This window comes from Gymnoscopelus microlampas, assembly GCF_963454915.1.
Source record: "Gymnoscopelus microlampas genome assembly, chromosome: 9".
In the NCBI taxonomy this organism is placed as follows: Eukaryota; Metazoa; Chordata; class Actinopteri; order Myctophiformes; family Myctophidae; genus Gymnoscopelus; species Gymnoscopelus microlampas.
In genome coordinates, this window is record NC_139946.1 from 33356254 (window position 1) to 33382523 (window position 26270).

The 26270-nt window shown below is 43.2% G+C and overlaps 2 protein-coding genes across 8 annotated transcripts in view; one reads left to right on the plus strand and one right to left on the minus strand.

Moving 5' to 3' along the window:
• The window catches only part of fcho1 (FCH and mu domain containing endocytic adaptor 1), a 59141-nt gene extending 44690 nt beyond the window's left edge, over positions 1-14451 (plus strand). The window contains exons 18-27 of the mRNA XM_084066546.1: positions 209-1246; positions 3242-3348; positions 4281-4479; positions 4683-4797; positions 5345-5500; positions 6229-6361; positions 6914-7110; positions 8027-8091; positions 11115-11282; positions 13797-14451. Coding sequence (XP_083922672.1) covers positions 209-1246; positions 3242-3348; positions 4281-4479; positions 4683-4797; positions 5345-5500; positions 6229-6361; positions 6914-7110; positions 8027-8091; positions 11115-11282; positions 13797-13825 — 2207 coding nt within the window. The 3' untranslated portion in view covers positions 13826-14451. The remainder of the gene's footprint in view (positions 1-208; positions 1247-3241; positions 3349-4280; positions 4480-4682; positions 4798-5344; positions 5501-6228; positions 6362-6913; positions 7111-8026; positions 8092-11114; positions 11283-13796) is intronic.
• Positions 14452-14495: 44 nt separating this feature from the next.
• rfx2 (regulatory factor X, 2 (influences HLA class II expression)) overlaps positions 14496-26270 on the minus strand; it is a 34929-nt gene continuing 23154 nt past the window's right edge. For all 7 annotated transcript variants that reach the window (XM_084066552.1, XM_084066547.1, XM_084066549.1 and 4 more), the window contains 9 exons: positions 25781-25899; positions 22403-22515; positions 20716-20867; positions 20223-20320; positions 19948-20097; positions 19645-19853; positions 18482-18635; positions 17410-17452; positions 14496-17071 (listed from right to left, as the gene is read on the minus strand). In XM_084066552.1, the coding sequence (XP_083922678.1) occupies positions 16950-17071; positions 17410-17452; positions 18482-18635; positions 19645-19853; positions 19948-20097; positions 20223-20320; positions 20716-20867; positions 22403-22515; positions 25781-25899 (1160 nt within the window). In that variant the 3' untranslated portion in view covers positions 14496-16949. The remainder of the gene's footprint in view (positions 17072-17409; positions 17453-18481; positions 18636-19644; positions 19854-19947; positions 20098-20222; positions 20321-20715; positions 20868-22402; positions 22516-25780; positions 25900-26270) is intronic.

Genomic DNA, 26270 nt, shown 5'->3' on the forward strand with positions numbered 1-26270 from the left:
CATATTGGGAAGAATGATCCAAAAGATAAGAGAAAATGAGTTGGATGGCAGTTTAGTGGGGAACATAATGGCCATAAGTGTTCATAGATTTAATTTGGTGGGTTTCATGTAACTGTAATCTTCCCTTGGAGTTAAATTAATTGTAATGCAATCTTCTTGGTGTGTTCTCTGTTGGTATTGTGCTGATAAAGTGTCGTGTGTTTCCCAGACGCTGCCTTCTCATCTGATTCCTCCTCTCCTGAAAATGTGGAGGATTCTGGGCTGGACTCGCCGTCCCATCAGCCCATGGGGCCCTCTCCCGAACCGACGGGTTGGGCAGCGTGGCCTCCCACTTCACAGACTAAAGAACAGACTCAAAGTCGTGGACGAACCTCAGACCCATTTCTCTCCGCTTTCCGGGACCCCTCTCCGGGACGCAGCTCCCAGCCCCAGGACGACGCCTCAGGTGTCTGGTCGGTGGCACCGTCCCGCCCTCTGGACCCCTCATCCCTGCGGTTCTCTGCATTCTCTCAGTCCCTGCCCCAACGTGAGATAGAGGCGTCCGTGTGGAACTGTAAACACATCCCTCCAGAGGACCCCTTCTTGGCTGCTTTTGAGAAGACCATTGCTCAGGAGACCTTACCGCCGTCTGACGCCTGGGCACCCCCACTGCCACGCCCTACCCGGGAAGGCAGGGGGCTAGAGGTGCGGGGGGACCCGTTCTCTGTTACGCTCCCGGATACCAAGACTCTCCCTGCCCCCGCCTCATCGTCGTCTACCTCCAATCGTAAAGAGAGAGACAGAAAACGCGACAGGAGCGCCCCGCCACCGTTGTCTCCTGACGACCCGTTTGCCATAACTATGATTGGCAGCCCCACACATCAGTCATCTCTAGCGGCTGTGTCTGGTATCGCGCCTCCTCACAGCAATAGCAGCAATGGTACCAGCAACAGACTGGCTTCAAGTGCCAGCTCTTTACCTCCTCCAGCCCAGCCCAAGAAGGAGCTGGGACATTGGAACTCTGTCCACAACCCCTTCAGTGAAGGGGGTCCTGGTTCGGGGGCTCAGGCGCTCAGCGGCTCTACTGCAAAGGAGGAGGGAGGAGAGAGGAGAAAGCATCGCCCATCAGACAGTGAGCCACGCAGGAATGCTCCGCCCCTCACAAGGCATTCTGGGCCGCAGGAGGACCTTTGTTTTTCGACAGACAAAGATCAAGACTGCCTGGATTTGAATGCTCAGCCGCCTTGCAATATGGGCCCACACAAGGGTACTTATGATTGAATATCATCAAATCACTCAAACGTCCTTAGCGTCTTCATAAACATATAGCAATATATTACATAGCAAGACTATTTCATTAGTGCTGCGCCCACTTAGCGAAACACTTTAAGGTGTTAATTGGTGAAAAGAAAATGCCATTAATTTAGTTGAGGCATTCATATGCAATTCTAAGTCTAACCAATATGTCTAACAAATAATAAAAAGTCTTAAATTAAACTTGCTGAATCAGGCAGTCACCATGGAGTTGATTTAGGTCCTATGTAATTAATGATATAGGCGTACATTAGAGATAAGCGGATGGACTTTTTCGTCACCCGAATCCGCGTGTACACGTTCATTATCCATCCTCCATCCATCCAGCGGTAATTATATCATCCTATTTATAGATCCGCACCGACCAGGGATGCACATGGGATTCTATATGGATATGTACTTGTACAAACAATGTCACTCACCACTGTCGCGAGCACCGATGTAGTCACTGTATACATCCATATCCATGGTAACAGCAACCTCCGTCACTTTATCACGGCACAACTTTTCATAAGACATATCCATAAGCCTCGTCGCCGGCGGCAGGGTTGAGAAATTCACTAAATCACTCCCACGCCAAACTTTTATTCCCCCCTTTTTAGCGGTGCCAACCGCTCTACACTTGACTTTGTCCGTCCGTCCGTCCGTCCGTCGTCCGTATGAGCCCGGGATGAGCACGGCAACGAAGAAACACATACAAACACACGCGCGCGCACACACACACACACACACACACACGGACTTGGAGATTGCCTATGCCATCTCTCCTGTCATTGGCCACACGTGCCACTGGTTATCAAAGAGGGGTCCAGGGACCCCCAGCGTATGTTATGTCCGTCCGCCCGTATGAGCACGGGATGAGCACAGGATTTTAAACAGCTATAACTCCAGTTTCCAGCATGCCACCAAGTCCACATTTAATATGTGGACTTAGACCACCAATAGGGACGAGCATGAATTGCTGAAGCCCCGCCCCCTCTGTCTTCCCATTGGCTGGCCTTTAAACAGCCATAACTCAAGTTCGCAGCATGCTACGGAGTACAAATTTTGCACATGGACTACAACCACCAATAGGGACGAACTGTAATGACTTAAGCCCCGCCCCCTCTGTCTGCCAATTGGCTGGGCTTTAAACAGCCATTATTCCAGTTTGCAGCATGCTACCAAGTACAAATTTGGTAAGTGGACTCAGACCACCAATAGGGACGAACTGAAATGAGTTAAGCCCCGCCTCAAAGGCACCGCTTCCTTCACACAGGGTGTGATTTTTACTTTTGTTTTAAATCCTCAGTTAAGTTTCTCTCACTTTACTGCCTTTAGTCCACTGTGTTGTTGTTTGGACATTAAAGGACCCGATGCTGGCAAAAGCATGTGTAGTAGTAGGCGGCTAATTTGTGCCTGATGGAAAATGACTTAATATTAAAATACTACAAACGCACGCACGCCGCTTTTTAAAAGCTATAATAGGCCTTTGGATAGATGTCATTCATTTAATTCCCGCATTATTTCACCCGCGGTTTATCCAATATTAATTAATAATTATATTTGATTGACCGAAATCCACCCAAACTATGGTTATCTGCGGCAACCGCTGCTAAAACCGCGATCCCCGCATCTCTGGCGTACATTTTCTAAAGCCCAGACTACCTTCGTAATAATATAAGTGATTTGCTTATGCAAGTATCAAACCAGTCTGAAATGCCCTGCCCACAGTAGCAGTACTGTGCTGTTTGTGTGTGTTCCGCTGAATCAATACAAGTGAAATATTCTACATTCCTACCTGTGGTGCCGTGTCCTTTGGCCATGTTGACCCAACAAGGCTCTGAACATAACCCTTTGACTTTTACAACATAGCTGCCTCTTGATCTTGTTTTTTTACCGTTTCTTCTGATTTTTCTTGTCTTTGTCTTTCTGGTCCTGGATCCCTCTAATTATGCCTACTATGCAGGTTCCAAGCACGGCTTCAGACAGGACAGTGCCGAAGTGCTTGTGGCGGCCCCCCCAAGACCGACCCGGGCCAGGAGGACCTCGGGCCGACTCAGCGGCTGCGAGAGAGTAAGCATAATGCCCTTTTACTATGGCAGATTGCACATTATATTTATTTGTGTCCGGTTAGGTCTAGTGCAGGCGGCGGGTCGGTCCCTAGGTCTTAAAGTCTATTTATATTGTTGGTGACTGAACCATCGCTTCCCTTTCCACCTATCTGTGGCCTATACACTGTGCACACCTGACCAGTCCAGGTGCAGAAGGCCTGGTCACATGTTAAGTCATCTTAATACTGTCTTTTTTGTTATATTATTTTATACTATTTTGTTATATTTTTGTTACTAGTGCTACTACTTCTCTGCACTTGTTTTCTACCCTTACCTGTATCTTTGTTTCATAATTACTGCGGTGCTGCTATGACAACTGAATATCCCTCCGGATCAATAAAGGTATAACTAATAACCCTCTATCTACCCAAATTAATTTCCCTCCAGATCCTATCAATATAAAAATGGTACCATGAGGACTTCTACAGCCTATTAGGAAACGGTCATGAAATTGCCACTTCAATTCACTTTTATTTTAAGTTTTAATGAACTGACCCCAGCCCTCTAGTTTTCTATCTAAGAAAGAGAGGTGTGCATGTATGCATACTGATCGGCTGTGAGAGACTTGAGCATCTATCACAGATTGGTTGTAAAGGAGCTTGGACTCATCTACTTATTGGTTGTCTGTGAGAGAAAGAATGCATCTATCTAGGAACTATTTTTTGACCTTGTTGAATCTTGCCCCTGACCAATCCATACTACTACTACTACTACAAAAAAACTAACTAATAAAAACTCAAACTAAGCTGTAAAAAAAAAAGAGACTAGCAAAACCCCTTTAGAAACTAATTAAAAACTGAAATTGAAAACTAAAAGTCAAATGGCAATACAAATGAAAACGAATGAAAAATGCAAAACTAACCTTGCTGCAAACCTGTTCCCTGTATGTTCCAGTCCAGGTCACTGTGCTCCTCTCCTCTGCCGGAGCCCAGTCCTCCCCTCACCTCCTCCTCGTCCTCCAGCCCCAGTGACTGGGGGCCCCAGACCACCAGGGAAAATGAGTGGGCGGCCCAGAACCGTGCCCCCAGCCCTGCCAGAGTGGGGCAGGCCTCACCGGTACCCTACCAGCACCAAGAAGTCCCCCAAAGACATAGTAAGTCATCTAAACTTAAATAAAAATTAACTTTATTAATTATTAATACCTAGCTAGATATATTTTCCACTTGATTCTAGGCTAGAATTGTGAGTATATGCATATACTTTACATATCAGTTGTCACCCTCAAACCTCAGGACCTTTTAGCTTTATAGCTGTTGACTTAGTACATGTTACTGCAATATACTTCACTACCCACAGTGCACCTGTCACGAGGTCCGAGCCCCATCTCCCTCAGTACCCAGGAGGCCTGGCCGGTGGCAACGGCCATAACGGAATACATCAACGCCTACTTCAAGGGTGGACAACATAACCGGTCAGGACTTTTTACAATTCTAACCAGTAGAAGATACCTTTGAGCATATTCTTTGCCCTTAACCCATTAAACCGCGAAAGCCTATACGTTGTTATACCTTTAAAACCGGGAAAGCATCTGTGTCATTTTAGATGTTGCTATGTATATAGCTAGCAACAAGATAAAAAAAAGTTTTTCTGAAAACTTAAAATCGGCCTGAGATCTAAATGGGTTAATGACTGTGCAACGTTTTCATACTGTGAAATGTTTTCAATTAAACAAAAGGTATTTTTTATATAATCTATCACTTGTATATTTTTTAATAACCGATCCACAGAAATGTGTTTCGGATATATATATATATATATATTTATGTATTTTTAAGTTATTAAACACTTATTTGAACAAAAAAATATCACTTACCCTATCTTTTAATATCTTTTAATAAATGGATAAGCCTGAAAGCATGTGGATTTGTCCTAAATAGAAACTAACTTTTCTTTATGTTCCTGTGATATTTGTATGCATCTTTTTTGATATGGGTGTGTTTGTGTTTTCCCTCCTCCAGCTGCCTTGTAAAGATCACAGGAGACCTGACCATGTCCTTCCCTGCAGGCATCACTCGTATCTTCACAGCCAACCCTAACGCTCCTGTCCTCAGCTTCCGATTGCTTAATATTTCCAGAGTGGATCACTTTCTGCCCAATCAAAAGTTACTTTACAGGTAAAATGTTTTGTGTGTGCCTGCTATACATGATTGTACCTATAATAATTTAGTCCCCACTCCTTGGGGTATTTTTTAGCGGCGCTAGCCGCTCTATACCTTTAGGTATAGAGCGGATATTAGCCCTCTATACCTGGCTTTTGCGTCAACGTTCTGATTGGTCAGGCTCGCCAAGGTTCTGATTGGTCAGGTCCGTCAACGTTCTGATTGGTCAGGCCCGCCAAGGTTCTGATTGGTCAGGTCCGTCAACGTTCTGATTGGTCAGGCCCGTCGAGGTTCTGATTGGTCAGGTCCGTCAACGTTCTGATTGGTCAGGCCCGTCGAGGTTCTGATTGGTCAGGTCCGTCGACGTTCTGATTGGTCAGGTCCGTCGACATTCTGATTGGTCAGGCCCGTCAAGGTTCTGATTGGTCAGAAACACATATCTATGACAAAATGTATCAAAGGCGCCGCTACCTTCACACAGGTGTGATTTTTTACTGTACATTTGTTTATGCATACAGTATGTGAAACTAGACCACTCTGCATTTACCCATCCTAACTATCAGAAGCAGTGGGTGCTATTTATACAGCGCCCAGGCAAAATATTTATTCTATATTTTTCGTCACATGAACGAATCGTGAACATAGCCGATCTAGAAGCTCACGTCGCGATGCAACTCGTTGTAAGCTTACTTTAGTTTTCACCAGGTTGAAACTGGTCAATCCTCCAATATCTGTGTCTACAGTGATCCATCTCAAAGTGACCCAAACACCAGGGACTTCTGGTTCAACATGCAGGCTCTCCAGCTCTACCTACAGAGAGAGGCTGAACTCAACCCCCAAGCCTCCTACTATAACGTAGGCCTGCTCAAGTACCAGGTCAGAGTGCCCGCTAACAGTGTTCACATTTGACATGACTGATTGTTGTCTCTGCCAGGCCTAAGGCCGGAGACTATGTTTTCACTCCTGTCTGTCCGTGTGTATCCGTACTTGAGCAGCTAATCTCCGACACTGTTGGACCGATCGGCGTGAAACTTAGCAAACTTTGCTTACCTGAGATATCGCATTCACAGGAATGGGATGTATGTACGCCAGTACCTGAAAACATAATAGCGGAGGCATAAAAAAGGGATTTTGAAAATAGTCTGTAAAAGTCCACTACTTTGATCAAATTGAAATTAAACTGATCCCAGTCCTGCTCTGTACGAATTCTTTAAATGCTGTCATTATGGTATGTGTAGAATGACTCGCTTATGAGTTTTGCACCTGCCCTTAACACATTTTTTCATGTGCAGAACAACTAACGTGAATATCAGTATATTTACATCACTAACTCAAAAACTTGGTAGCCTGACACCTTTTCATTTCCGCCTTCATTTATATTCAGCAGCTCTTGCTGAAGTATAACGATTTATTTTCATCTCCCTTTAGGTTTCATCCCAGGACCCGGGCCGGGCTCCTCTCCTGCTGTCAGCTGAATGCCAGCGCAGCGGCACTGTGACCCGGGTCTCTCTGGACTACCACTGCTGCCCAGCCACAGCGCCCTCCACCCAGCTCACTGCTGTGCAGGTGCTGCTGCCCCTCGACCACACCGCCACAGACCTGCAGTGCCAGCCCCCTGCATCCTGGTGAGGGCAGCTTCCACTAAGGCCCTAATAGAACAGTGGTTCTCAAATGTTTTCATGTCAAGGACCCCCAAGTTAATACATATTTGGCCGCGGAACCCAATCTGATTTTTTTTGTGGCAGTGCAAGATTTGTGTTTTGTGTATATAGGGTTAAAGTGGTTAAACTGAATTTGACCGTTTTTAATTTGGTGTCTGTTTGTTTAGGGTAAAAATGATGGGGCACTAAAAAAAAGAGAGAAAAAAGAATCGGCCCAAAAATCTGCAAAAAAAAAAAAGATAACCGCCGATGCTGGTTATTTAAAATTCAAATATCGGTTAATCGGCTAGACGCTTAATTGTTTGACCTCCTTGAAGAGGAGTGAGAGAGAAATAATGGGTGGAGGAGGGATGGAGAAAAGACAGAGAGACAGACAAATGGAGGAAGGGATGGATTGATTGAATACTTTATTAACACTATTAACAACAGTACAGTCAAAGGTAATGCTAAAAGGATAACACAAAAAGCCCCAGGGGCTTGTTTCCAGTGTGTTCCATTAGGGACAAGGGAAGATACTGTGGTGCTGCAGGCCTGCATAAAGGTGAGAAGAATGAAGGGGCATTTAAGTTCACTATCTCGGTAAGCTGTGAAAGGCCTGCGGGGGCAGAGACCTGTCTGTTGGATACGCTCCACTGTTTACTCGCACTACTAGCGGATGGATAGATGGACTGTTTTTCTATACGTACTGTACTATTCTAGGCTTCAATTATTTACCAAGTGTTCCAGACTAATGGAATGGAGCGCTGCAATGAGGGGTAGAGTTACTGCGAGGGACAGAGAGGCTGCTTGTGGCGTAGGAAAGTAGGAAAGGGGTATTAGTTCAAAAACAGAAAGGTAGGAACAGGGTGGGCCTGACTCGCCTCTTTGTTTTCTCCCCCAGGAATGCGGAGGAGAGACGTCTGCTGTGGAAACTACCCAACCTCTCCCCGACTAACCACAGCAAAGGTCAGAGCTCTCTCTCTCTCTCTTACTTTTCCTTTTCAGCCATTATTTAACAAGGGAAGTTGACTTTAGAACACATTGTTATTAACAGAAATTGCCTGAGGGAGTAGCTGCAGGGAGCGTGAGGGAGTCTCACCTACAGTATATACACACAAACACACACACACACCTAGACCCGTACACCTGGGAGCTACACACAAACACACACACCTAGACCCGTACACCTGGGAGCTGCCCAAACAACCGCTAGGCTTGTACTTATCGTTAGCAATTGTTTGGTGCCTTGCTCGAGAGCACTTTGCCAGGAGTATATTATGGGGACAGCAAAGTGTTTGTTTCCCTGTGTCTGCTATGTTAGCCTGTCCATGTTTCTTGGTATCGGTTTCTTTCACACTTTGTCCCCTGTTGCTATGCGATCTCCCACAGGCTCATACTTCAAAATTACAATGTGTATAAACAGAGTACTGTACATGAGATGTGTGTTGATGCTCCAGTGGCGCTCCATGTCCTGCTGTTTCTCTCATAAGCTATATGAAGGCATGTATTATCTTCTGTATTAGCATTTGAAAGGAGAGGCAACTGCTGTGTTTCTGAATTAACTGAAGACATTGGAGGTTCTGGCTGAAAGCTGAACCCAGAAACTGTCCAGAAACATCAACATTGAGCATTTTTCATTATGTTGCGTTTTGCAATCCAGACATGCAGTACATCATTTAACAAAGGCAAATACTTCCCAATCAGCTTTGATTTAACTTGGCGATAGAAGTGTATAAAATAATAAATTAAAGAGCAAATTATAAATTATATTATAACTAAACCTGGGAAAAAACTGTGCGTGTATGGGGTGGGGGTACTTGGACTGTTTAGCTATGTTTGTACAGTGGATCATCTGATTGAAATGCATGTTTTGCCAGCACCTAGGATGGTATGCACTCACTGCTGTGTATCGGACACCCACCCACAATTTCTTTTAACTAATAATTTATTATAACGTATTTTCTGAAGCCACGCAGTTGGAGAGTAGAGAAAAGAGTTATTCATAGCCTGTAGTGATAAATAGCGAGTAATAAAGGACGTTAGGCTTAAGACTGTAGTTAGAAGATCTTTGTGGTTTATGACCCAATGACAAAACACTGAAAGGTTACAATAACTCCTCCCTGTCCCGTCTCAAATACTGTTTTCCTGCACGCGTCCTTTTCCCTTATTGCTGAGATGTCAGGAACCACAACCTCACATAAATGATGTCTTGCTAAGGCGAGTCAATAATTACATCAGTGGCTCTGGAAGCCTTGTAAACAGAGGCCTGCGTGTCACTGAGGCAATATCTCTGCTCTTGACAGAGCTCTGGAAAGTGGCAGGACTTCATGGCAAAGCACTATCTATCCATTTTCGAGGACATTGGCTCCTTAAATTCTCCCTTAATCAATAATAAATCATTAATTTAAAGTGGACAATGGCTCATTGTCTGGACTCGATGTCTAATATTGCAAAATTTAAGCCAAATTGCAATGTTTAACAATGTATAACATTGCATATATTTACACCACTGAGTGGTCTCCCCTTCCTTAATATAATAATAATAAATAAATAAATGCCAGATTGTAACCCACTCTTGATAAACGGCTAGAAATATGAATTTTCCGGGCCAATTTTTAATATGGCTTATCTGTAAATAATACCCCACAATGTGCTTAACTTATGGAGTTACATTATTGAATGAGTGGTAGACTCATAGGTCTGATTGGGACCTCTAATCATTTGTTTTTCGATGTGCACATTATAATTTTATTGAGGCATCTAAACGGTACATTCAGAAAAGTACTCTTTAGAAAGCTCAATAAAATTAAACAGTGTACACATCAAAAAGCAACACAGCCGAAAACAATGTGTGATAAGTCTTATTTTATTTTCATGGACCTAGTATTTTGCAAAGGTCGCAGTCGCTTAGAAATAGTGTTTGTTCATAAGCTGGTCCACCTGGCTCTCATTGACTCCAATGTATTCTACGAACTCTTGGCTGCAGTTTGCCTCCCAGTGTACGAATACGACGGCTGGAATTGCTGGATAGCAAAAATGACTTGGATGGCCGTACCTTCTTTTTATTCACTTTGCCTAGGATGGTATGGTCGGGAACGAGGCGGAGCCGAGTTCGGCAAGCCACCCTCGAGTGTAATATTACGATTATGAGTTACCATCAGAATGAAACATATCAAAATGTATTCATATTGCAGGGCATTTTGCTTTCAAAATAACAACCTTTTTACGAGTGTTATCTCAGTGAAATCCTTGAAATATATGGGGTCTGACATAGACAACAAGTCCCTGTTTACTCAGCCAGTCCAGTGAGTCCCATTTAGATGGCTATTCGGGCTAAACAACTTTTCCCAAACGTAGCACATAGAGAAAGCCTTGCAGCTTAGCATAGTGCTGCTGAGGCAGCGCTGCTCTGCCATGCCGAGACTCCATTTGATAAGCACAGCTGATATTTATAATTTGATTTGTTTTCAAGAGCCCATTTAAGAAAAAAAGAAGGTACAGTCATCTACGTCATTTTCGCTATCCAGAAATTCCAGCCGGCAGATTCGTCGCACAGGGAAGCAAACTGCAGCCGGGAGGCTGGAATACATTGGAGTTAATGAGGGCCAGGTGGACCAGCTTATGAACAAACACTATTTCTGAACAACTGAGACCTTTGTAAAATACTCGGTCGAGGAAAATAAAGCCTGTCAACCATATCTCGCGATACTGCCGAGCCAGAAAAGATACATGCTGCTGTTTAGATGCCTCAATAAAATTATACAGTGTGCACATCGAAAAACAAGTGATTAGAAAACAACACGCAATCGTTCAGAAATAGTGTTTGTTGACTTTGACTGGCTTGTGGACGGACTTTACCTTCTTCTATCATAGCAGCTTTGTGGACTGAACTGAGAATATACTATATGGAGTGTTGTATGCTGTGAATGCTAAACATTTAATATTTAAACATCTCTCTCTATGCCCGCTGGTTGTGTTAAATGTCACAGGCTCGGGGACCCTGTGTGCCAGCTGGCAGTGCCTAGAGGTACCCCGCGGGCCTCCACCCAGCCTGGCCGTTCAGTTTGTAGGTTCTGGGGCTTCGCTGTCAGGCATGGACGTGGAGCTGGTGGGGAGTCGCTACCGCATGTCCCTCGTCAAGAAGAGATTTGCCACAGGTGAGATTGTAACACACTTCATCTTTCTGGGGCTGTACTACCATGCTAGTTTAGAACAGTGGCTCTCTTGGTCTCACTCTTCTACACCCTAGCTTTAGCTTAACCCATTAAGACCTGAGGCTGATTCTAAAAATGGATATATAGATACATATATAGCTAAAATGACACAGATGTTATCCTGTTTTAACGAGTTAAGCTTTTTTTTATTGTGCATTGTGTTGCTTTACTAGTGACAAACTTTCGTTTCGGTAGTGACACAATGGTGGGAAAAAAATGTACAAAGTCCAGAGCTCGATGAATGTTGGGGACCAAAAAAAAGTCACTACAAAGTACTACCAATCAACTCTAAATTGCCTGAAACGTACTCCTAAGAGGTTTTTGGGGGGACGATTTTGGCCTCCACACTTAGTGATTTTTTCGGATTTAACTTTCGTTTCGGTAGTGACACAATGGGGATTTTTTTTTTACTAAGTCCAGAGCTCGATGAATGTTAGGGACCAAAAAAAAAAGTCACTACAAAGTACTACCAATCAACTCTAAATTGCCTGAAACGTACTCCTAAGAGGGTTTTGGGGGGACGATTTTGGCCTCCACACTTAGTGATTTTTTCGGATTTAACTTTCGTTTCGGTAGTGACAAACTTTCGTTTCGGTAGTGACACAATGGTGAAAAAAAAATTTACTAAGTCCACAGCTCGATGAATGTTGGGGACCAAAAAAAAAAGTCACTACAAAGTACTACCAATCAACTCTAAATTGCCTGAAACGTACTCCTAAGAGGGTTTTGGCCTCAACACTTAGTGATTTTTTCGGATTTAACTTTCGTTTCGGTAGTGACACAATGGTGAAAAAAAAAATTACTAAGTCCAGAGCTCGATGAATGTTAGGGACAAAAAAAAAAGTCACTACAAAGTACTACCAATCAACTCTAAATTGCCTGAAACGTACTCCTAAGAGGTTTTTGGGGGGACGATTTTGGCCTCCACACTTAGTGGCCCTCATTTATCAACGCAGCGTATAAACCGGCGTATATTTTTCCATATATTCGGCCGTACACCAACGTCGAAGTCACATTTATCAACGCATCCTACACAGCTGATCCGAGCTTACACTTGGTCCCAGCATTGATAAATGTCACGGCTGAAACGAGCGTCATTTAAATAACACGCCCTTAAAATATTCTCAAAACGCCCCGATTTTACGACATGAAGACGAACCAGAATACGACCAAAGACATGAAAAGCCAATAAGAAACAGTCGCCCCCCCCCGCACACGCCTCTCTCTCTCTCGCTCTCTCTTGCTCTCTTGCTCTCTCGCTCTCTCTCTCTCTCATACACACACACACACACACACGCGCCCGCCCAACTTTGTCTTTCATGTCCGTGTCCGTAGCGTAGCGGTACATGAGACTCGGGCGGAATGCAGTGATTCCGTGCCGCCACGTTAACGTTAATATTGGAGCGTCGGGTTTATATCCTTAACCCAGCCAGGTTGTGTAGCCTACATAACTCTCTATGACATAACTCCATAACATAGGACAAGCTACTGTAAGTTTGTAGACCTCACTGTCCATGAAAACGTGGCTGGGACTCCCGGCGCAAAAGCGCTCGTATATTTTTGAAAATAGCAGATCTACAAGCTCACAACGCGCTGGCTTGTGAGCTTGTAGATCTGCTATTTTCAATACAGACAGATCTACAATCTTATCTGAATGACTGTTAAAGCAGTTTGTTTAAATGACTTTATATAATAGCCATTATTTATTAGTGGATTATGTGTCCAGATGCTTGTCAGACAGTCAGACAATGGTGCTCCGCAGGTCTAGAATGGAATAAACGGGTGCAGCCAACGTCAACAACTGGTCTCGACCAGACGTGAGATCTCAGCGTACCGTAGGATAAGCCCACGTCAGGATATATTGATAAATGCCGAAAATTGCGGTGATTACGCTGTACGCTCATTATTCGGGCTGCACCACGTTGATAAATGAGGGCCAGTGTCTTTTTCGGATTTAACTTTCGTTTCGGTAGTGACACAATGGTGACCTTTTTTTTTTACTAAGTCCAGAGCTCGATGAATGTTAGGGACCAAAAAAAAAAGTCACTACAAAGTACTACCAATCAACTCTAAATTGCCTGAAACGTACTCCTAAGAGGTTTTTGGGGGGACGATTTTGGCCTCCACACTTAGTGATTTTTTCGGATTTAACTTTCGTTTCGGTTGCTTATATCATTTAGAAAAGATATATTTTTACATTAAACTGGACTGTTAAGTCCATTTGGTTCCATACCTCAATATAAAGGTTTATCCGCAGACGAAAAAAAATCGTATACTATGTACTATGCTAGTACACTATACTATGTTCAAAACTCGATGCAAAATGCTACACTTATCGAAAAAGTAATACTATACTGTTGGCTGTGTTGTTGCTCTTCTTTGAAGGCCATAATGTTAACTTATTGTATTTGCAAATTTACTATTTCTGCTTTTTCTTTTTGCCCCCCTCTTTGATAGGGAAATACATGGCAGGCTGCTCCTTGTGAGTGGTTTTCCAGACTGTCTTGAGTCCCGAATGGATTGTCTGGGCTTCACTGAGAACATATTGCACTTTTAGCCAGCTGTGTTGGGACTGAACACTTACTGAACGGACAGAGGAGGAAGACGGTGGGTAGGCAATAGGCATCAACACAACCGGATCACTGGAAACAAGGTACCATGCCCAGGCCTTGAAGGACAATGTGCACTTAAAACTTTTGACGGTGTTCTGACTGCTGTATGAGGACCAAGCCTTTTCTTGTAACCCCTCCCACCTCCTATCACGTTCCTTCTGTGCCGTACACTCAATACTCTTCTTGGGAAGCGCACCCTTTTCCCTCTTCAGGACTGTTTGGCTCATGTTCTGTGTGCCTTTGTATCAAGAGACACTGGAAGAAAATATTTAATGTCACAAGTGAACAGTTTTCCCGAAACACAACACTGGTGTGTAAGAATAAATAATCTTGAACTGAGATTCCATTGAAACCGGTATTTAATTGATGTATATATTGAAGAAATGTGTCTAGAACACTTGTGGACTGAATGAAGTCAAACTGTACGTGAACAAAGTAATAATTGCTGTCGTTCCTGAACGAAAATTTGTAAATCTGCCGTTTGTTCCAAATGGTGGTTTTGTGATGTTGACATTTCATAAATAAAGAAAAGTGTTAGAACCAGTGGTTTACACCAATTTATTACACATTTTGACCAGGTACAAAATACAGTTGAACTATGCAGTTTGTTACAGACCACCGTCTGCCACTTAGGCTAGCTAAATTGTAGTCAAGAACAGGTTTAAAAATACGGAAAAATAAGGGTTCAGTATACTTGTAAGAAGAACCAGATCTAATTCAATAAAAAATAATCCTCAGCCAAGTCTAAACAGCATTACAAAAACGATTACAAAGTACACATAGAAATTACTTTCCCAAAGCATTTAAAGGCAAATTACTGTGACAGGCACAAGTAAAAAAAGAAAAGAAAAAAGCCTTAAATAATGCAAGTTTAGGATTATCATAGCTACTACAAAATCATCTGGGGTAGTGGGTAAGTCGGTAGGGGAAAATCACTCAAACCAATTCCAACACCAAATCAGTTATAGTTCACATAAATAGAAATTCAGTTTCTCCTCTTGTGATATTTCCTAAGTCACTTGGGCGCTGCATTAGCACCCACAAATAAGTATTCATGAATAATGACAGCTTTGAAAACAAGTTTATCACATAAATCGGTCTAATCCATTAAATTAAACATCAAAGCATTTTCCTCCCACAATACCATGTGACTAGTACAGTGAGAGTATAGGCAAAGACCAAGTAGCTCCAAAGGCCACATAAGAACACACTCTCTACATCATATAAAGAAATATATTTATATATGTATATTCATATAATTTAACAGTTTCTTGGTGTCACACATTGAGGCCTATGTCCAACTGTATGGCTATTATGTATAGCAAGTCATCAATGGGCATAAGCTTTAGGAGCTGAATGCATTTCCATATATCATGTAGACGGGACTAGTAGATGTGGAAAGCACACAGAAATTCCCCAAGGATATACTGCATTCTCATTTATTCCAGGAGGCATGAGGTCTTGGGATCTGAGCTAAGGGGGCATGTGCTGGATCAGATGCCAACAGGAAACTATCTTTCAATAAGGGTTTTGGTTGTATTTATTTTATCTATTCTGTAGATAAATAAAAGTAGACAGGCCAGAAATAAAACTCTGGGAAACAGGTAGACAGACTTCCAGTTAAGCAATAGGGCTTTAACATGTACTAACTACTGAGTGGCTGTTCAGTCACTCCGTTTACAGTAAAGCCCGAGTTCAACTTTGTTGTGCGTGGGTGTCGTGCACCGAAAATAGCCGATCTACAAGCTCATACCGTGTCGTGCTTACATTATGCGCTTGAAGATCAGTTATTTTTGGTGCACGACACCCGACATGCAACTAAGTATAGATCAGGCTTAAGTGGCTTACTCTTGTCTCTGCAAATAAAGATATAGCAGGGCTCGCCCCAAGCACATCTACAGTTCAACACATGGGTCGCCAAGTTAGGTCTAAAAGGTTAAATGCATCCTTAAAAAACAAAAATGCTGACCAGCAATGCAATCACAGGATTGTTACCATTTGGATGAACAGTGTGGAGTTCTATTTACATGAAAGGATCGTACAAAGTTAACAGTAACAGTGGCTACACTTTTTTTTTTTTTTTTTACTTGCCTCATGTCTTCTGAGCTGAAAAGAGCACAGCATAGAAAATCTATTGAGGTAAACAAACGTCATCTTATCCAGCCAAGGATGATCGAATGTGAGTTTCCTGCCTTCTTGACTATGGCGAGGCTGTGAGGGTTGTCTGTATCATGAGGCCCTACTGACTTGACAGATCCACACACTGTGGCCGTGCTGGTGGGTTATACATTGACACGACAGGTCCTTTGGGTCAGTGGGTTGCATGAATGTGCGCTTTTTTTTTCACTGCTAGCTGCAGCAGAGGCAACAATGAAGTGCAGGCCTACACCTAATTTCATTTTTTTTCTTTAAAAAGGTGCTTTTGAATGTCTGAGGTTCTGAGACAATACATTCACTGCGGTAGAGGCACAGCTGAGGGAGATATAGACATCTGTAGTGGTGGTTAAAGAGTTAGCATTCTAAGGCACTCAGATGACACTATGGCACAGCTAGTTAACAAAATGGAAAGAAAACTGAACCAAATACAAACACCACACGCCACCACTCATACAAAGTTACACACCCAATGAAAGATACTGCACAAAAGTCATTATTGTTCACAGTTGCAAAACAAACAAAAAAATGTAAAGAAATCCAAACTGCATTACACCCCTGTAAGATTAAAAACCACAGACACATAAGCCTCCTTCTGGAGTGAGAATTACAGTTCCCCCCCAGTGGAGAGATTCGCTTTGTTTATATACATTTTATAGCTAGGGGAGATCGCAGGTAGGTAGGATGGGCATGACATTGCTACGCACCTCTCTATGTACACTGCACACACACACACACACAGGCTGTTTAAGAGCTCTGAGTATGCTGGGGCTCACTGGACCCAAGAACCGCAGGGAGAGGAGCTGGGCTGGTTAGGCTAGATCCAACAGCTGCTGTACTGGGCTCAGATCTCCTGCAGTGAGTGGTTGATCTCGATCCTCTCTCTCTTAACGGCTGGCTCGCTGGGCCCTCGGGACACGTCTGCGTCACTGCCCAGGTCGCTCATGTCATCAGAGAAGGACGGGTCTGGTCACACATAGGAGAGAGGAACGGATGTGGTCAACATAAGATACAAGCACAGCTACAACTCATGTTATCTCAGTGTAGACTGAATTTCCTAACGACAACAAAAGGTCATGGGGTATGAATTTGGAGGCGCTACAGCACTTAAAACCAATCTGGTGACGCACAGAGGGGAAACATGAGAACGGGAGCAGAGACCTAGGACTGGCTTTAAAACTACAATACTTCTATAATATTGCAGTATTGTAGTTTTAAAGCCATTCATATTATTAATCATAATTTGTTTATTTTTAGACCCCAGGACATGGGGGGATGTTACCACGTTATATCATATAGCTTACCTTTATCCATCAGCGATGGCATCATGGAACTAAGGTCACTGAACTATAGTTGACGACAGAACAGAGAAGAAGTGACATTAATGATAATTCACCAGGAATGATGAAATGAAGCATGGAAAAGACATTTTACCATCAAGAAATAAATATTGTGCAGTACAGAGGGAAAGTCATTCCTGTTTTATGTTATACACACTGTTGAGTAGTCAAAGGATAAGAAGTTCACTGCCTATGTTTCTGTATTGTAACAATAAACACCTTTACCCTTCCTAAACCTCATTCCTTCAATCATATCCTAAGGATGCTTTCCCCTATGTAATTTCATATCCTAGATTGAAAAACAATAATTGCATGCCTAGGGTACATAAACCTTAGGTTACAGAAAGCCTAGGACTAGCTTAACCTTGTTTCATGTTTATGAAGCTATTACTTACAATAGCAATAGCAATTCTAAATAAATCTGCCTAAATTGTAAGGTCTGGGTTAAGGATTTGCACTTGAAAATTAGACCCCAGGGTTAACATATTGTAACAGTAACAAGGATATCACTTCACAGGCATCCACATGCAGTGTCTTTGATTGGACAATGAATATTACATTGCTAGTGTTCTAAGCTTGTTTCACGCAGGTAATCTTAACCATAGTGTTTTAGGAGATAACCCTGCTGCAGATTGGGGGATTTCAAGTTGTAAGCGTGACATTTCTGCAAGCCCAGCTAACAGAGCTGTATGTCTTAGGCAGCAGAATCTGTCAGTGCCACTGCCATAAACAAGCACTGGCGGGAGAAAGTGGAAGGGAGGAGCCGAACCAAGTTACTGTTTTACACACAAAAAAGGAGGTGGTGCCACTAGAGGCAAAAATAAGGTGTTTTTTAACTAAGTGTTTCCAGATTGGTCTTAGCCCACAGCTAAATGTAGTGTGAAAAACCCTAAAGAGAGGTACGTAAAGATTAAAAAAAAAAAAGAATAGCAGTCGTCTGACCAAAATTTTGACACAATATGACCCCTCTTATAGACAGCTAGACTTCTGCAGAGCCACGCTGCAATAACGGCAGTGTTCCATATGCCCTCCTCACCTCTCCCATTACGGCGATGGGCGTTTCCCCGGTGGCCTGGGCCACACGGTGCTCCACTAGGTAGAACATGTACTCGTCGTAGAGCAGTCGGATGAGGTGAAAGGAGCCGAAACTGGCCGCGCTGCGCAGGGTGAGGTCCCTGATCACCATGGAGCTAAAGGGAGGACACACAGTAGGTAACGGAAAGAAAGAGAATGATCTCATTAGCACCGTGTGAAGTAGACAGCATCCGAAACATTGTCAATGCTTCACTACAACTCCAGGAGCTTTTCCTGTGTATAAAGACGTGGTGATAAAACTAGGTCTTTTAGGCACCCACATGCTTTAACCCATTAAGACCGGGACCGCATTGAACAAGTCATTTTTATATTTCTTTGGCTATTCAAAAAAATAGAAGATATACAAGCAGATATGAGATATGAGCTTGTAGATCTGCTTTTTTTATTGTGAAAATGTGTGCAAATCTTTGAATATATATTTTGGAAAGCGAACATTTGTAACTCAAATCTTTGTTTCTGGAGATCCCTGGAACAAAATATTTTACAAATGTTCGCTTAAAAATATATATATTCAAGAATTTTCACGATTTTTCAAAAGCTCATGGCGCTTTGAGCTTGTATATCTGCTATTTTTGAATAGCCAAAGAAATCTAAAATGACACAGATGCATTCCCGGTCTTAACACTGACCGCCGGGCCCGTAGCCTACGGGCCGATAAATCCAACCGTAAAGCGCCGATCCCGTAGCCTACGGGCTGTGGTGCTTTTTCCTTTTTTTCGGACACAGACCATTTCATTGTAACACCACCGGAAACAGAATTACTCGGGATCCGGTTTTGCCGATCCCGTCGGCCCTCGTTGTAATGACGAAACTGAAACCCTATTTTCTCCTTGTAGTTTTTTCTCCTCGGTGATCACTGTTTAACATAAACCGTTCTAACTACAACATGGAGGCACCGTTTGACACGTGGTCTTCACTGCTCGAACCAGGCAGATGTCTGCGATGTAAACAAACAGTGCACAGCTCAATCTTACGGATTTTAACAAGGTCTATGGCGACGTGAAAAAAACAACAATAAAACGTTGGCACTGGTGAGTACATTATGAGATTAACCTCTGGCGGTCAATGTGTTAATGGGTTAACAGCAATGGAAAAAAAACCTACCTGTAGAAAGACCATTTGAGCAGGAACTGGCGTGCGGCTTTGGGAAAACTGGGGCTTCCTTGGTGAGGCTTAAGGACCTGGGAGACCACGTCATCCAACCAGGTGGCCCACTGGTCCAGGGAGCTCTGCTGCTGCAGGGTCACCTTGAAGTCCTGCTCCAAGCGCTGGACAACGCTCTCGTCACACTGACACACCCACGATGCTTGCTCCTGTCATCATGAAGAACTGTAAATGATCCTGGTCCTAGCACAGCATAACCACCAACGCAAGCGTTGCAGAATACGTCTGCCGGGACAAATTTACCTGGACGTTTGCAAAGTCGACGCGGTTGAGGTCCGAGAGCATCTGGTTGATCTGGGAGGTGTTCTGAAGGACTGCACGGGCCGCCTGGGCCAGGTGGTTCAAACTGGTGTAGCGACGCAGCGTCTGGGCAAAGGCGCTGACCACTGCTGCCTACACCGTACACACGTACACAGAATCCAGTGATTAAAAAATAAATATACGTCTGGTCTCAAAATGAATTGAATAAACATGGCTTCAGAGCGAGTGCTTTACAATTTGAAGTTTTCCTCTCCTACCTTAGTGCGGACAACCTCTTGAGGAAAGTCTGTCATGGCTGTGGTCAGCCAGCCTTCTAAACTCTTGGCAAAGTTACGGATGGCCTGAGTGAGGGTGCCTGAAAGACAAAATACAGGTCGAATTACTAGCAATAGAAGACAGTGTTACTACAACTCAGCTGTGTTTATAACCGCAACATGCAATAAACTAGGATTTAGTCTTACCCACAGAAAGTGCAGCAAAATATTCACTGTGTGGTAGTAGTGCACTCTATTTTGAGCATCAAGGTTATTGTTTCTACATATTTTTACAAGTACATATGCACAAACTTCAGTTATTTGTGTTAGTTTGGAATCGTTTGTATTACTAGGATTCTTACTGGTTCTGCATGGGAGCACACCCATACTTTACAGTCATAGGTTTGAAATGTAGCCATTCACCCAAACTGTCGTTCCATTCTTTCCAGTCATGCTCCACTTTATTCTATCTCAGAAAGAAGAAATACCATCTTACTGGGAACTGGGCGCAGAACGTCAGGGATGAGGATCTCCACCAGGGCTTGATAAAGGATGTGATCACAACTCCTCATCCACAATCTGATTGGTTCATATTTACACAGAGCCACCAGGTTCTCTCTGGGAATCATGCCCTCCATGTCATCATCGCTGTATACACACACACACACACACACACACACACACACAGATTCAATATCCTAATATAATGCAAGTAATGTCAGTACAAGGTGTATAGTAAGACATTAAGAGACTGCAGATCACATTGAACAGGGCAGCAAGAATGGTCTTAAGATGTGGATATGAAATTGGTACGGTTGAACTGCAAAGCATAATGGGATGGCCCACAGTATCTGAATGTGTGAGACAGCAATCTTTTGCACTGATTACAAAGATTAATGTGTCTAACAAGCCAGTTAGTGTAAGGAATCGGTTGACATTAGTTCGTGACAGTCATCTGGTCAACACAAGATCAAGATGCAAAAACCACTATGTTATACCTAAAATAAAAACTATCATGGGAAGCAGATCTTTTATTTTTAGGGCGGTCAAAATATGGAACTCATTGCAATAATTTGGATGTTTGTTTAATGATTCGTGCTTTTTTCTTCTGTGTCCTATTTTTATAGTAATAAATAGTTTTTAAATGGTATGCGGTCAGGTCTAGGCCTGGCTCAGGGAGGAGGACGCCCCTGCCATGCATAGTCCACCATGGGTATCCATGGTATCCCTTAGGTGCAACAGTAGTAGGTGTGTATGTGAGATGAGTTACATCTTTTTATTGTGTAACTCTGTATATTGGTACTGTTTTTACATTATGGTATGTTGCAATATGTTTATTGTAATTTTATCAGTATTGTACACTGTACGTATGTAATGTATTGTATTTCTGCTTGCTGGACTCTTGGAAGATTAGCCTCGGCTAAAAGAGATCCAAATAAAATCAAAATCAAATATAGTAAAAAACAAGAGGAAAATAAGGAAATGTTGAAACAGTGCCTTGTGCGAACAGGGCCCTATCTTGCATGGCGCCTTATGCCTTATCCCTAATCTTCTTAGGCATTTTTAATACTTTGAAAAACATTTTTAAATAGTGAAAATCGCCAATCTACATCTACGCGCTGCAAGCTTGCAGATCGTCTATTTTCACAATTTTAATTTTCTTTTAGGCAAAAAGAAATGCCTAAGAAGATTAGGGATAAGGCATAAGGCACCGCACAAGATAGGGCCCATGGTCTCTTGTACAGGTGAGACATCACTTAGCAGCAGATATCAAACCTGTCAGTGTATACTGCAGTGACAGTACACAAATAATACATTTATATACGCAAAGAAATATTCTGTGTCGTGGCCTAAGTCAACAGGGGAACCTGGAAACTTGTGTCAAGTTATGCCACGTTTTGCAGAGTAGATTTTAACACACAAAATCGTGGTAAGCAGTTGCCAAATGTACACTAAAACCGCAGAGTGTGTTGTGTAAAAACAGAAGTGATTGAGGAATGAGACCATTATTGAAAACGTCTGTCTCTCTCAATTCAAAGGGGCTTTATTGGCATGGGAAACATACGTTTACATAGCTAAAGCAAATGTAAAAAGCATAACTAAGATTTTTTTTTGTCAAATCTAAATAAAGAAATGTGTCCTCTCTCTGTCTTAAACTTCACCGATGTTGTGTTCGCTCTGACCTGTTAGGGATGGTGGTGGCTCCATCACTAGATGGCGCCGTTGAATACCAGAAGCTCTGCCACAGCTTCTCAATGTAGTGGAACTGGAGGTTCATCACAACATCCAGAGTAGCCTGTGGGAGAGCGGCAACAGAGTGAGGGAGGGAAGGAGACAGGAGGAGGGAGGGGGGAGAGGTAGCAAGGGAGGGAAGTGAGGAGGGAAAAGAGAAGGGGAGGGGGAGGGGAGGACAAAACACACAGAGCTGAACCATGGCAACCAGACACACAACAAAGTTTCTGCAGGCAGGCTCTCTCTCTCTTTCTTTTAGTCCCAGCCCTCCAGGTTGGACAATGAGCCAGCTAAATGCTGCCCCTTGCACATTAATCACATTTAGAAAGGCTGCGTTTAGGCTTTATCAGGAGTTTTATTTGAAGCCAATGTCACACACTACTTTTTCCCCCTACCAGTTGTCTCCATTAGACAGATTTACTTTACAGAGTTGTGTCATGACCTTTCTCTCAAAACATCTACTGACAAGCCAATCTTAACTACCATGTGACTTCCTGTATAAGCCTTTTGATTTAAAAAGCTGGACATGTTCAAATCAACAATACACACGCAGGCACAGTAAAAATCAACCAACGGTTTGAAACATGATTACGGTAACAAACATGAGCTCCAGACACAGCTATATTCGAGAAAGAGAAAGTGCTCAGACACCAGACAGTTAAGAGTAAAGTGTGGAACAACAGTTATTGAGCCATTCTTATGAACGGAAGAAGCGTCAGCTCTCCGCCTCTTCAGTCAGAAGTGAAACTCCAGTGTAGTGTGTTTTGTTGCTAGTGCGTGTCGATCGACTATGATTCACACCATGCCCAGAGATTCTCCCTCTCACTGGCAGGACAAATGCTTTGCCCCTGGATCTTGTTACACAGCAGTGTAGGCTTTCCTTCAATCACATGATATGTTTTTGCTTCCTCTCTGGCCGTCGCCATGGTAACCTTGTTTACCGTTGCCCCCGGCAACAGCTCAAACACCAAACTCCAAAACAAAAAGGAGAATTCCCCAGTCCCTTCCAAACAAGCGCATTTACCTCCCGAGTTTTCGCTGCGCAGGAAAAACAGCATGTCTTGATGAATTGTGAAATGTCTAGGAGGACACGCACACAGCAGAAAGACAGTGAGAGGCCTATGGCAGAGATTCCTGAACCACCCTCCTCTCTCACATACAATGTGGTTTTCACTATGATTTATTCAATTTGTTATTGCCCAGTTTATCCTTCAACTCACAAACATCAGGATTAAATGGCAAGGAGATTGTGGACCGCATCCACGTTAACTTTGACATTAATGAATGTGTGATGGATGGACGTTTGTGTCTCTAGCTAATGCACTACCTGCACTACATCATTGCAAAAAAAAGTAGTCTTACAGACTTTTACATGACAGGCTATTACATAAAACATGAAAGTCAAAATATTGACTTGCATTATACCTTGTCCAACTTGTTACCTTTATTTGCGCTGTAAATTTAATTGACGCTAGTAAAAGCCCTTGTGTGCCAAGTTAACGGGTCGCTGTTACTCACAAAAGAAAATAAAACAAGACACACATACACACACAAACATTAAGCTCGCCACGGACGGCACAGGGCGCTGTGAGAGTGACAGAAATGCGCTGGCAGACAAAGGCAGGCAGCCCGTGTGCCCGTCCACAGACAAGGCTGCACAAAGGCCCACGGGGAGGCTGCCACAAAGACACCAAGATGTCCACACAGCGCGCTGAAAGGTTAATTGGCATGTCTTGAAAGCCGCGCCGAGATGAAAGGACGGCTGGAACAAAAGGAGCGTGGTGTGGCTGGACAAGGGGAGGGCAGGGATAATATGATAAAGCCAGCGCTTTCACGGCTTTAATCACGGTCTCACACAACCCCCCTGCCCCCCGTACTCCGCACCCTCACTCCTGTCAGGATGGAAAGGCCCCCCTTTAACTGTTCAATATAGTTTCTCTCATCCTCATCACTATTTTTGTTTAATCCCAGTACAAAGTGACCCTTCTGTACATTGACTTTTATTTTGGTAAGGAGTTCTTTTTTGCCATGCCCTTCCTCCCTAAATCACATCATATCACCTCAGCCACTGCTGTACTTTCTGCTGGGAAGAAAACCCCTACGCAGTGCTCCCTAAATGCTTGAAGAACCCCGACTTCTGAGTGCTCCCTCAATGCTCTAAGAGTTGCTCTATTCCCCTTCCTGTCCCTCTCTCAAATGTCAGGGAAACACTGTGTAGTCTGGAATTTGTTTTCTTGCAGCTTATGTCCTTCCCAGATGCAGATTTCTACAGCATCAGAGTCAGAGCTCAGCTCAAGGTAAGCCATGTTGGAGCACCATTCCTTTGAGCCGGGTAGTCTATCTGACCCAAAGCACTTCAACCACTTTCAGAATTGAAGAAAGGACTCAACAGAGCCACAGAAGGGAGAGAAGTTGGTATTGTTAGTTTATCCTTAAGTAATTCTTGGAATGCCCATCCCAAAAAAGAATCGGTGCTGGTGTAGAGGAATCACCAAGATCTGTTGTTCTGTGTCTCTGTTCCTGAGATATGTTCGATTATGTAATTTTGACCTTGATGGTGACCTTGACATTTGAGTCACAAAATGTAATAATCCCTTTGAGGCAGTTTACTGATCATTCCCATCAATCCATCATCTTCATGAAAATCGGTCCATCCGTCCTTGATGACGACCAGGACCCTTGACCTTTTCAACAAAACAATCAATACTACGGTATCTTCCGGGAAGTCTACTGACCATTACCACCAGCTTTCATAAAAATCTGCTCATCCGTTCTTAAATTTGACCATGACCTTGATTTTGTGACCTTTTTGACCCAAACATTAATCATCCTCTTAGGGAAACCAAGTTTCATGAAAATATGCTCATCTGTCCTGGAGCTAAATTGGTCACACGCAAACACACACATGCGGGACCAATTACAATAACCTGCCACGCATGCGTGCTAGCTTTTATTTTCCAAGCTATTATTCTAAATGTGTAGTGTTAACTACAATGATGGACTACTATGAATGGGGTAGTACTTAGCAGCTCCTGGGTGTCAATGTGTGTAAACCCAATAAGTGAGAATCAGGCGAATTGACGTGGACGAAGTCAAACTTAAAAAGGTATTTCTGGGGTCATTTTAACATCTACTTGGGCTTGTGTACACCCCAGACAGTTTTTAAGTTGCTTGATTCAATATTAAAATGCTTGATATTGGGGCAACTTGGGGTGCACACAAAAGCCAGAGTAGATAAGTAGTTATAATGACCCCAGAAGTGTTTTAAATGAAATACCCCTTTAAGATATATAAAAAGATGGGGTGGTGGCAGTGGTGTGTGGGCTTACCTCACAATGCTCCCTGTAGAGTGTCTGCAGCTTCTTGATGTCATTCATGCTGATGCGCTCGGGTAGCGGCTGGCTGCCCAGGTCAAGGGAGGGAAACGGTGGCAGGGCATGGGACACATCTAAATGAACCAACAATACGGACAAGTGTCACTCAAATTATTCAACACACACTCTCTATCTGTCTCAGCTTGACCAATACTTAAAGTCACCCTCTGTAACTTTCCTGTTCTAGCCCAGATTCGAACCCAGGTCTCCAGCGCAAGTGCTGAAAATGTTTACCACTGCAAATAGAGCCTGCCCGCTTGCCCACAATGCCCAGGGAAGAAATAGAATAGAAGACACAGGATATAAACGTCTTAATAGAAGAGCAGGGAGTCCAAATACAACCACCCCAATTGTATACGTTATATTGTATTAACATACTCTACCATACAGATTGGACTAAATAACATTGTAATCACAAAAACAAAGTTTCATAGAACCACACATG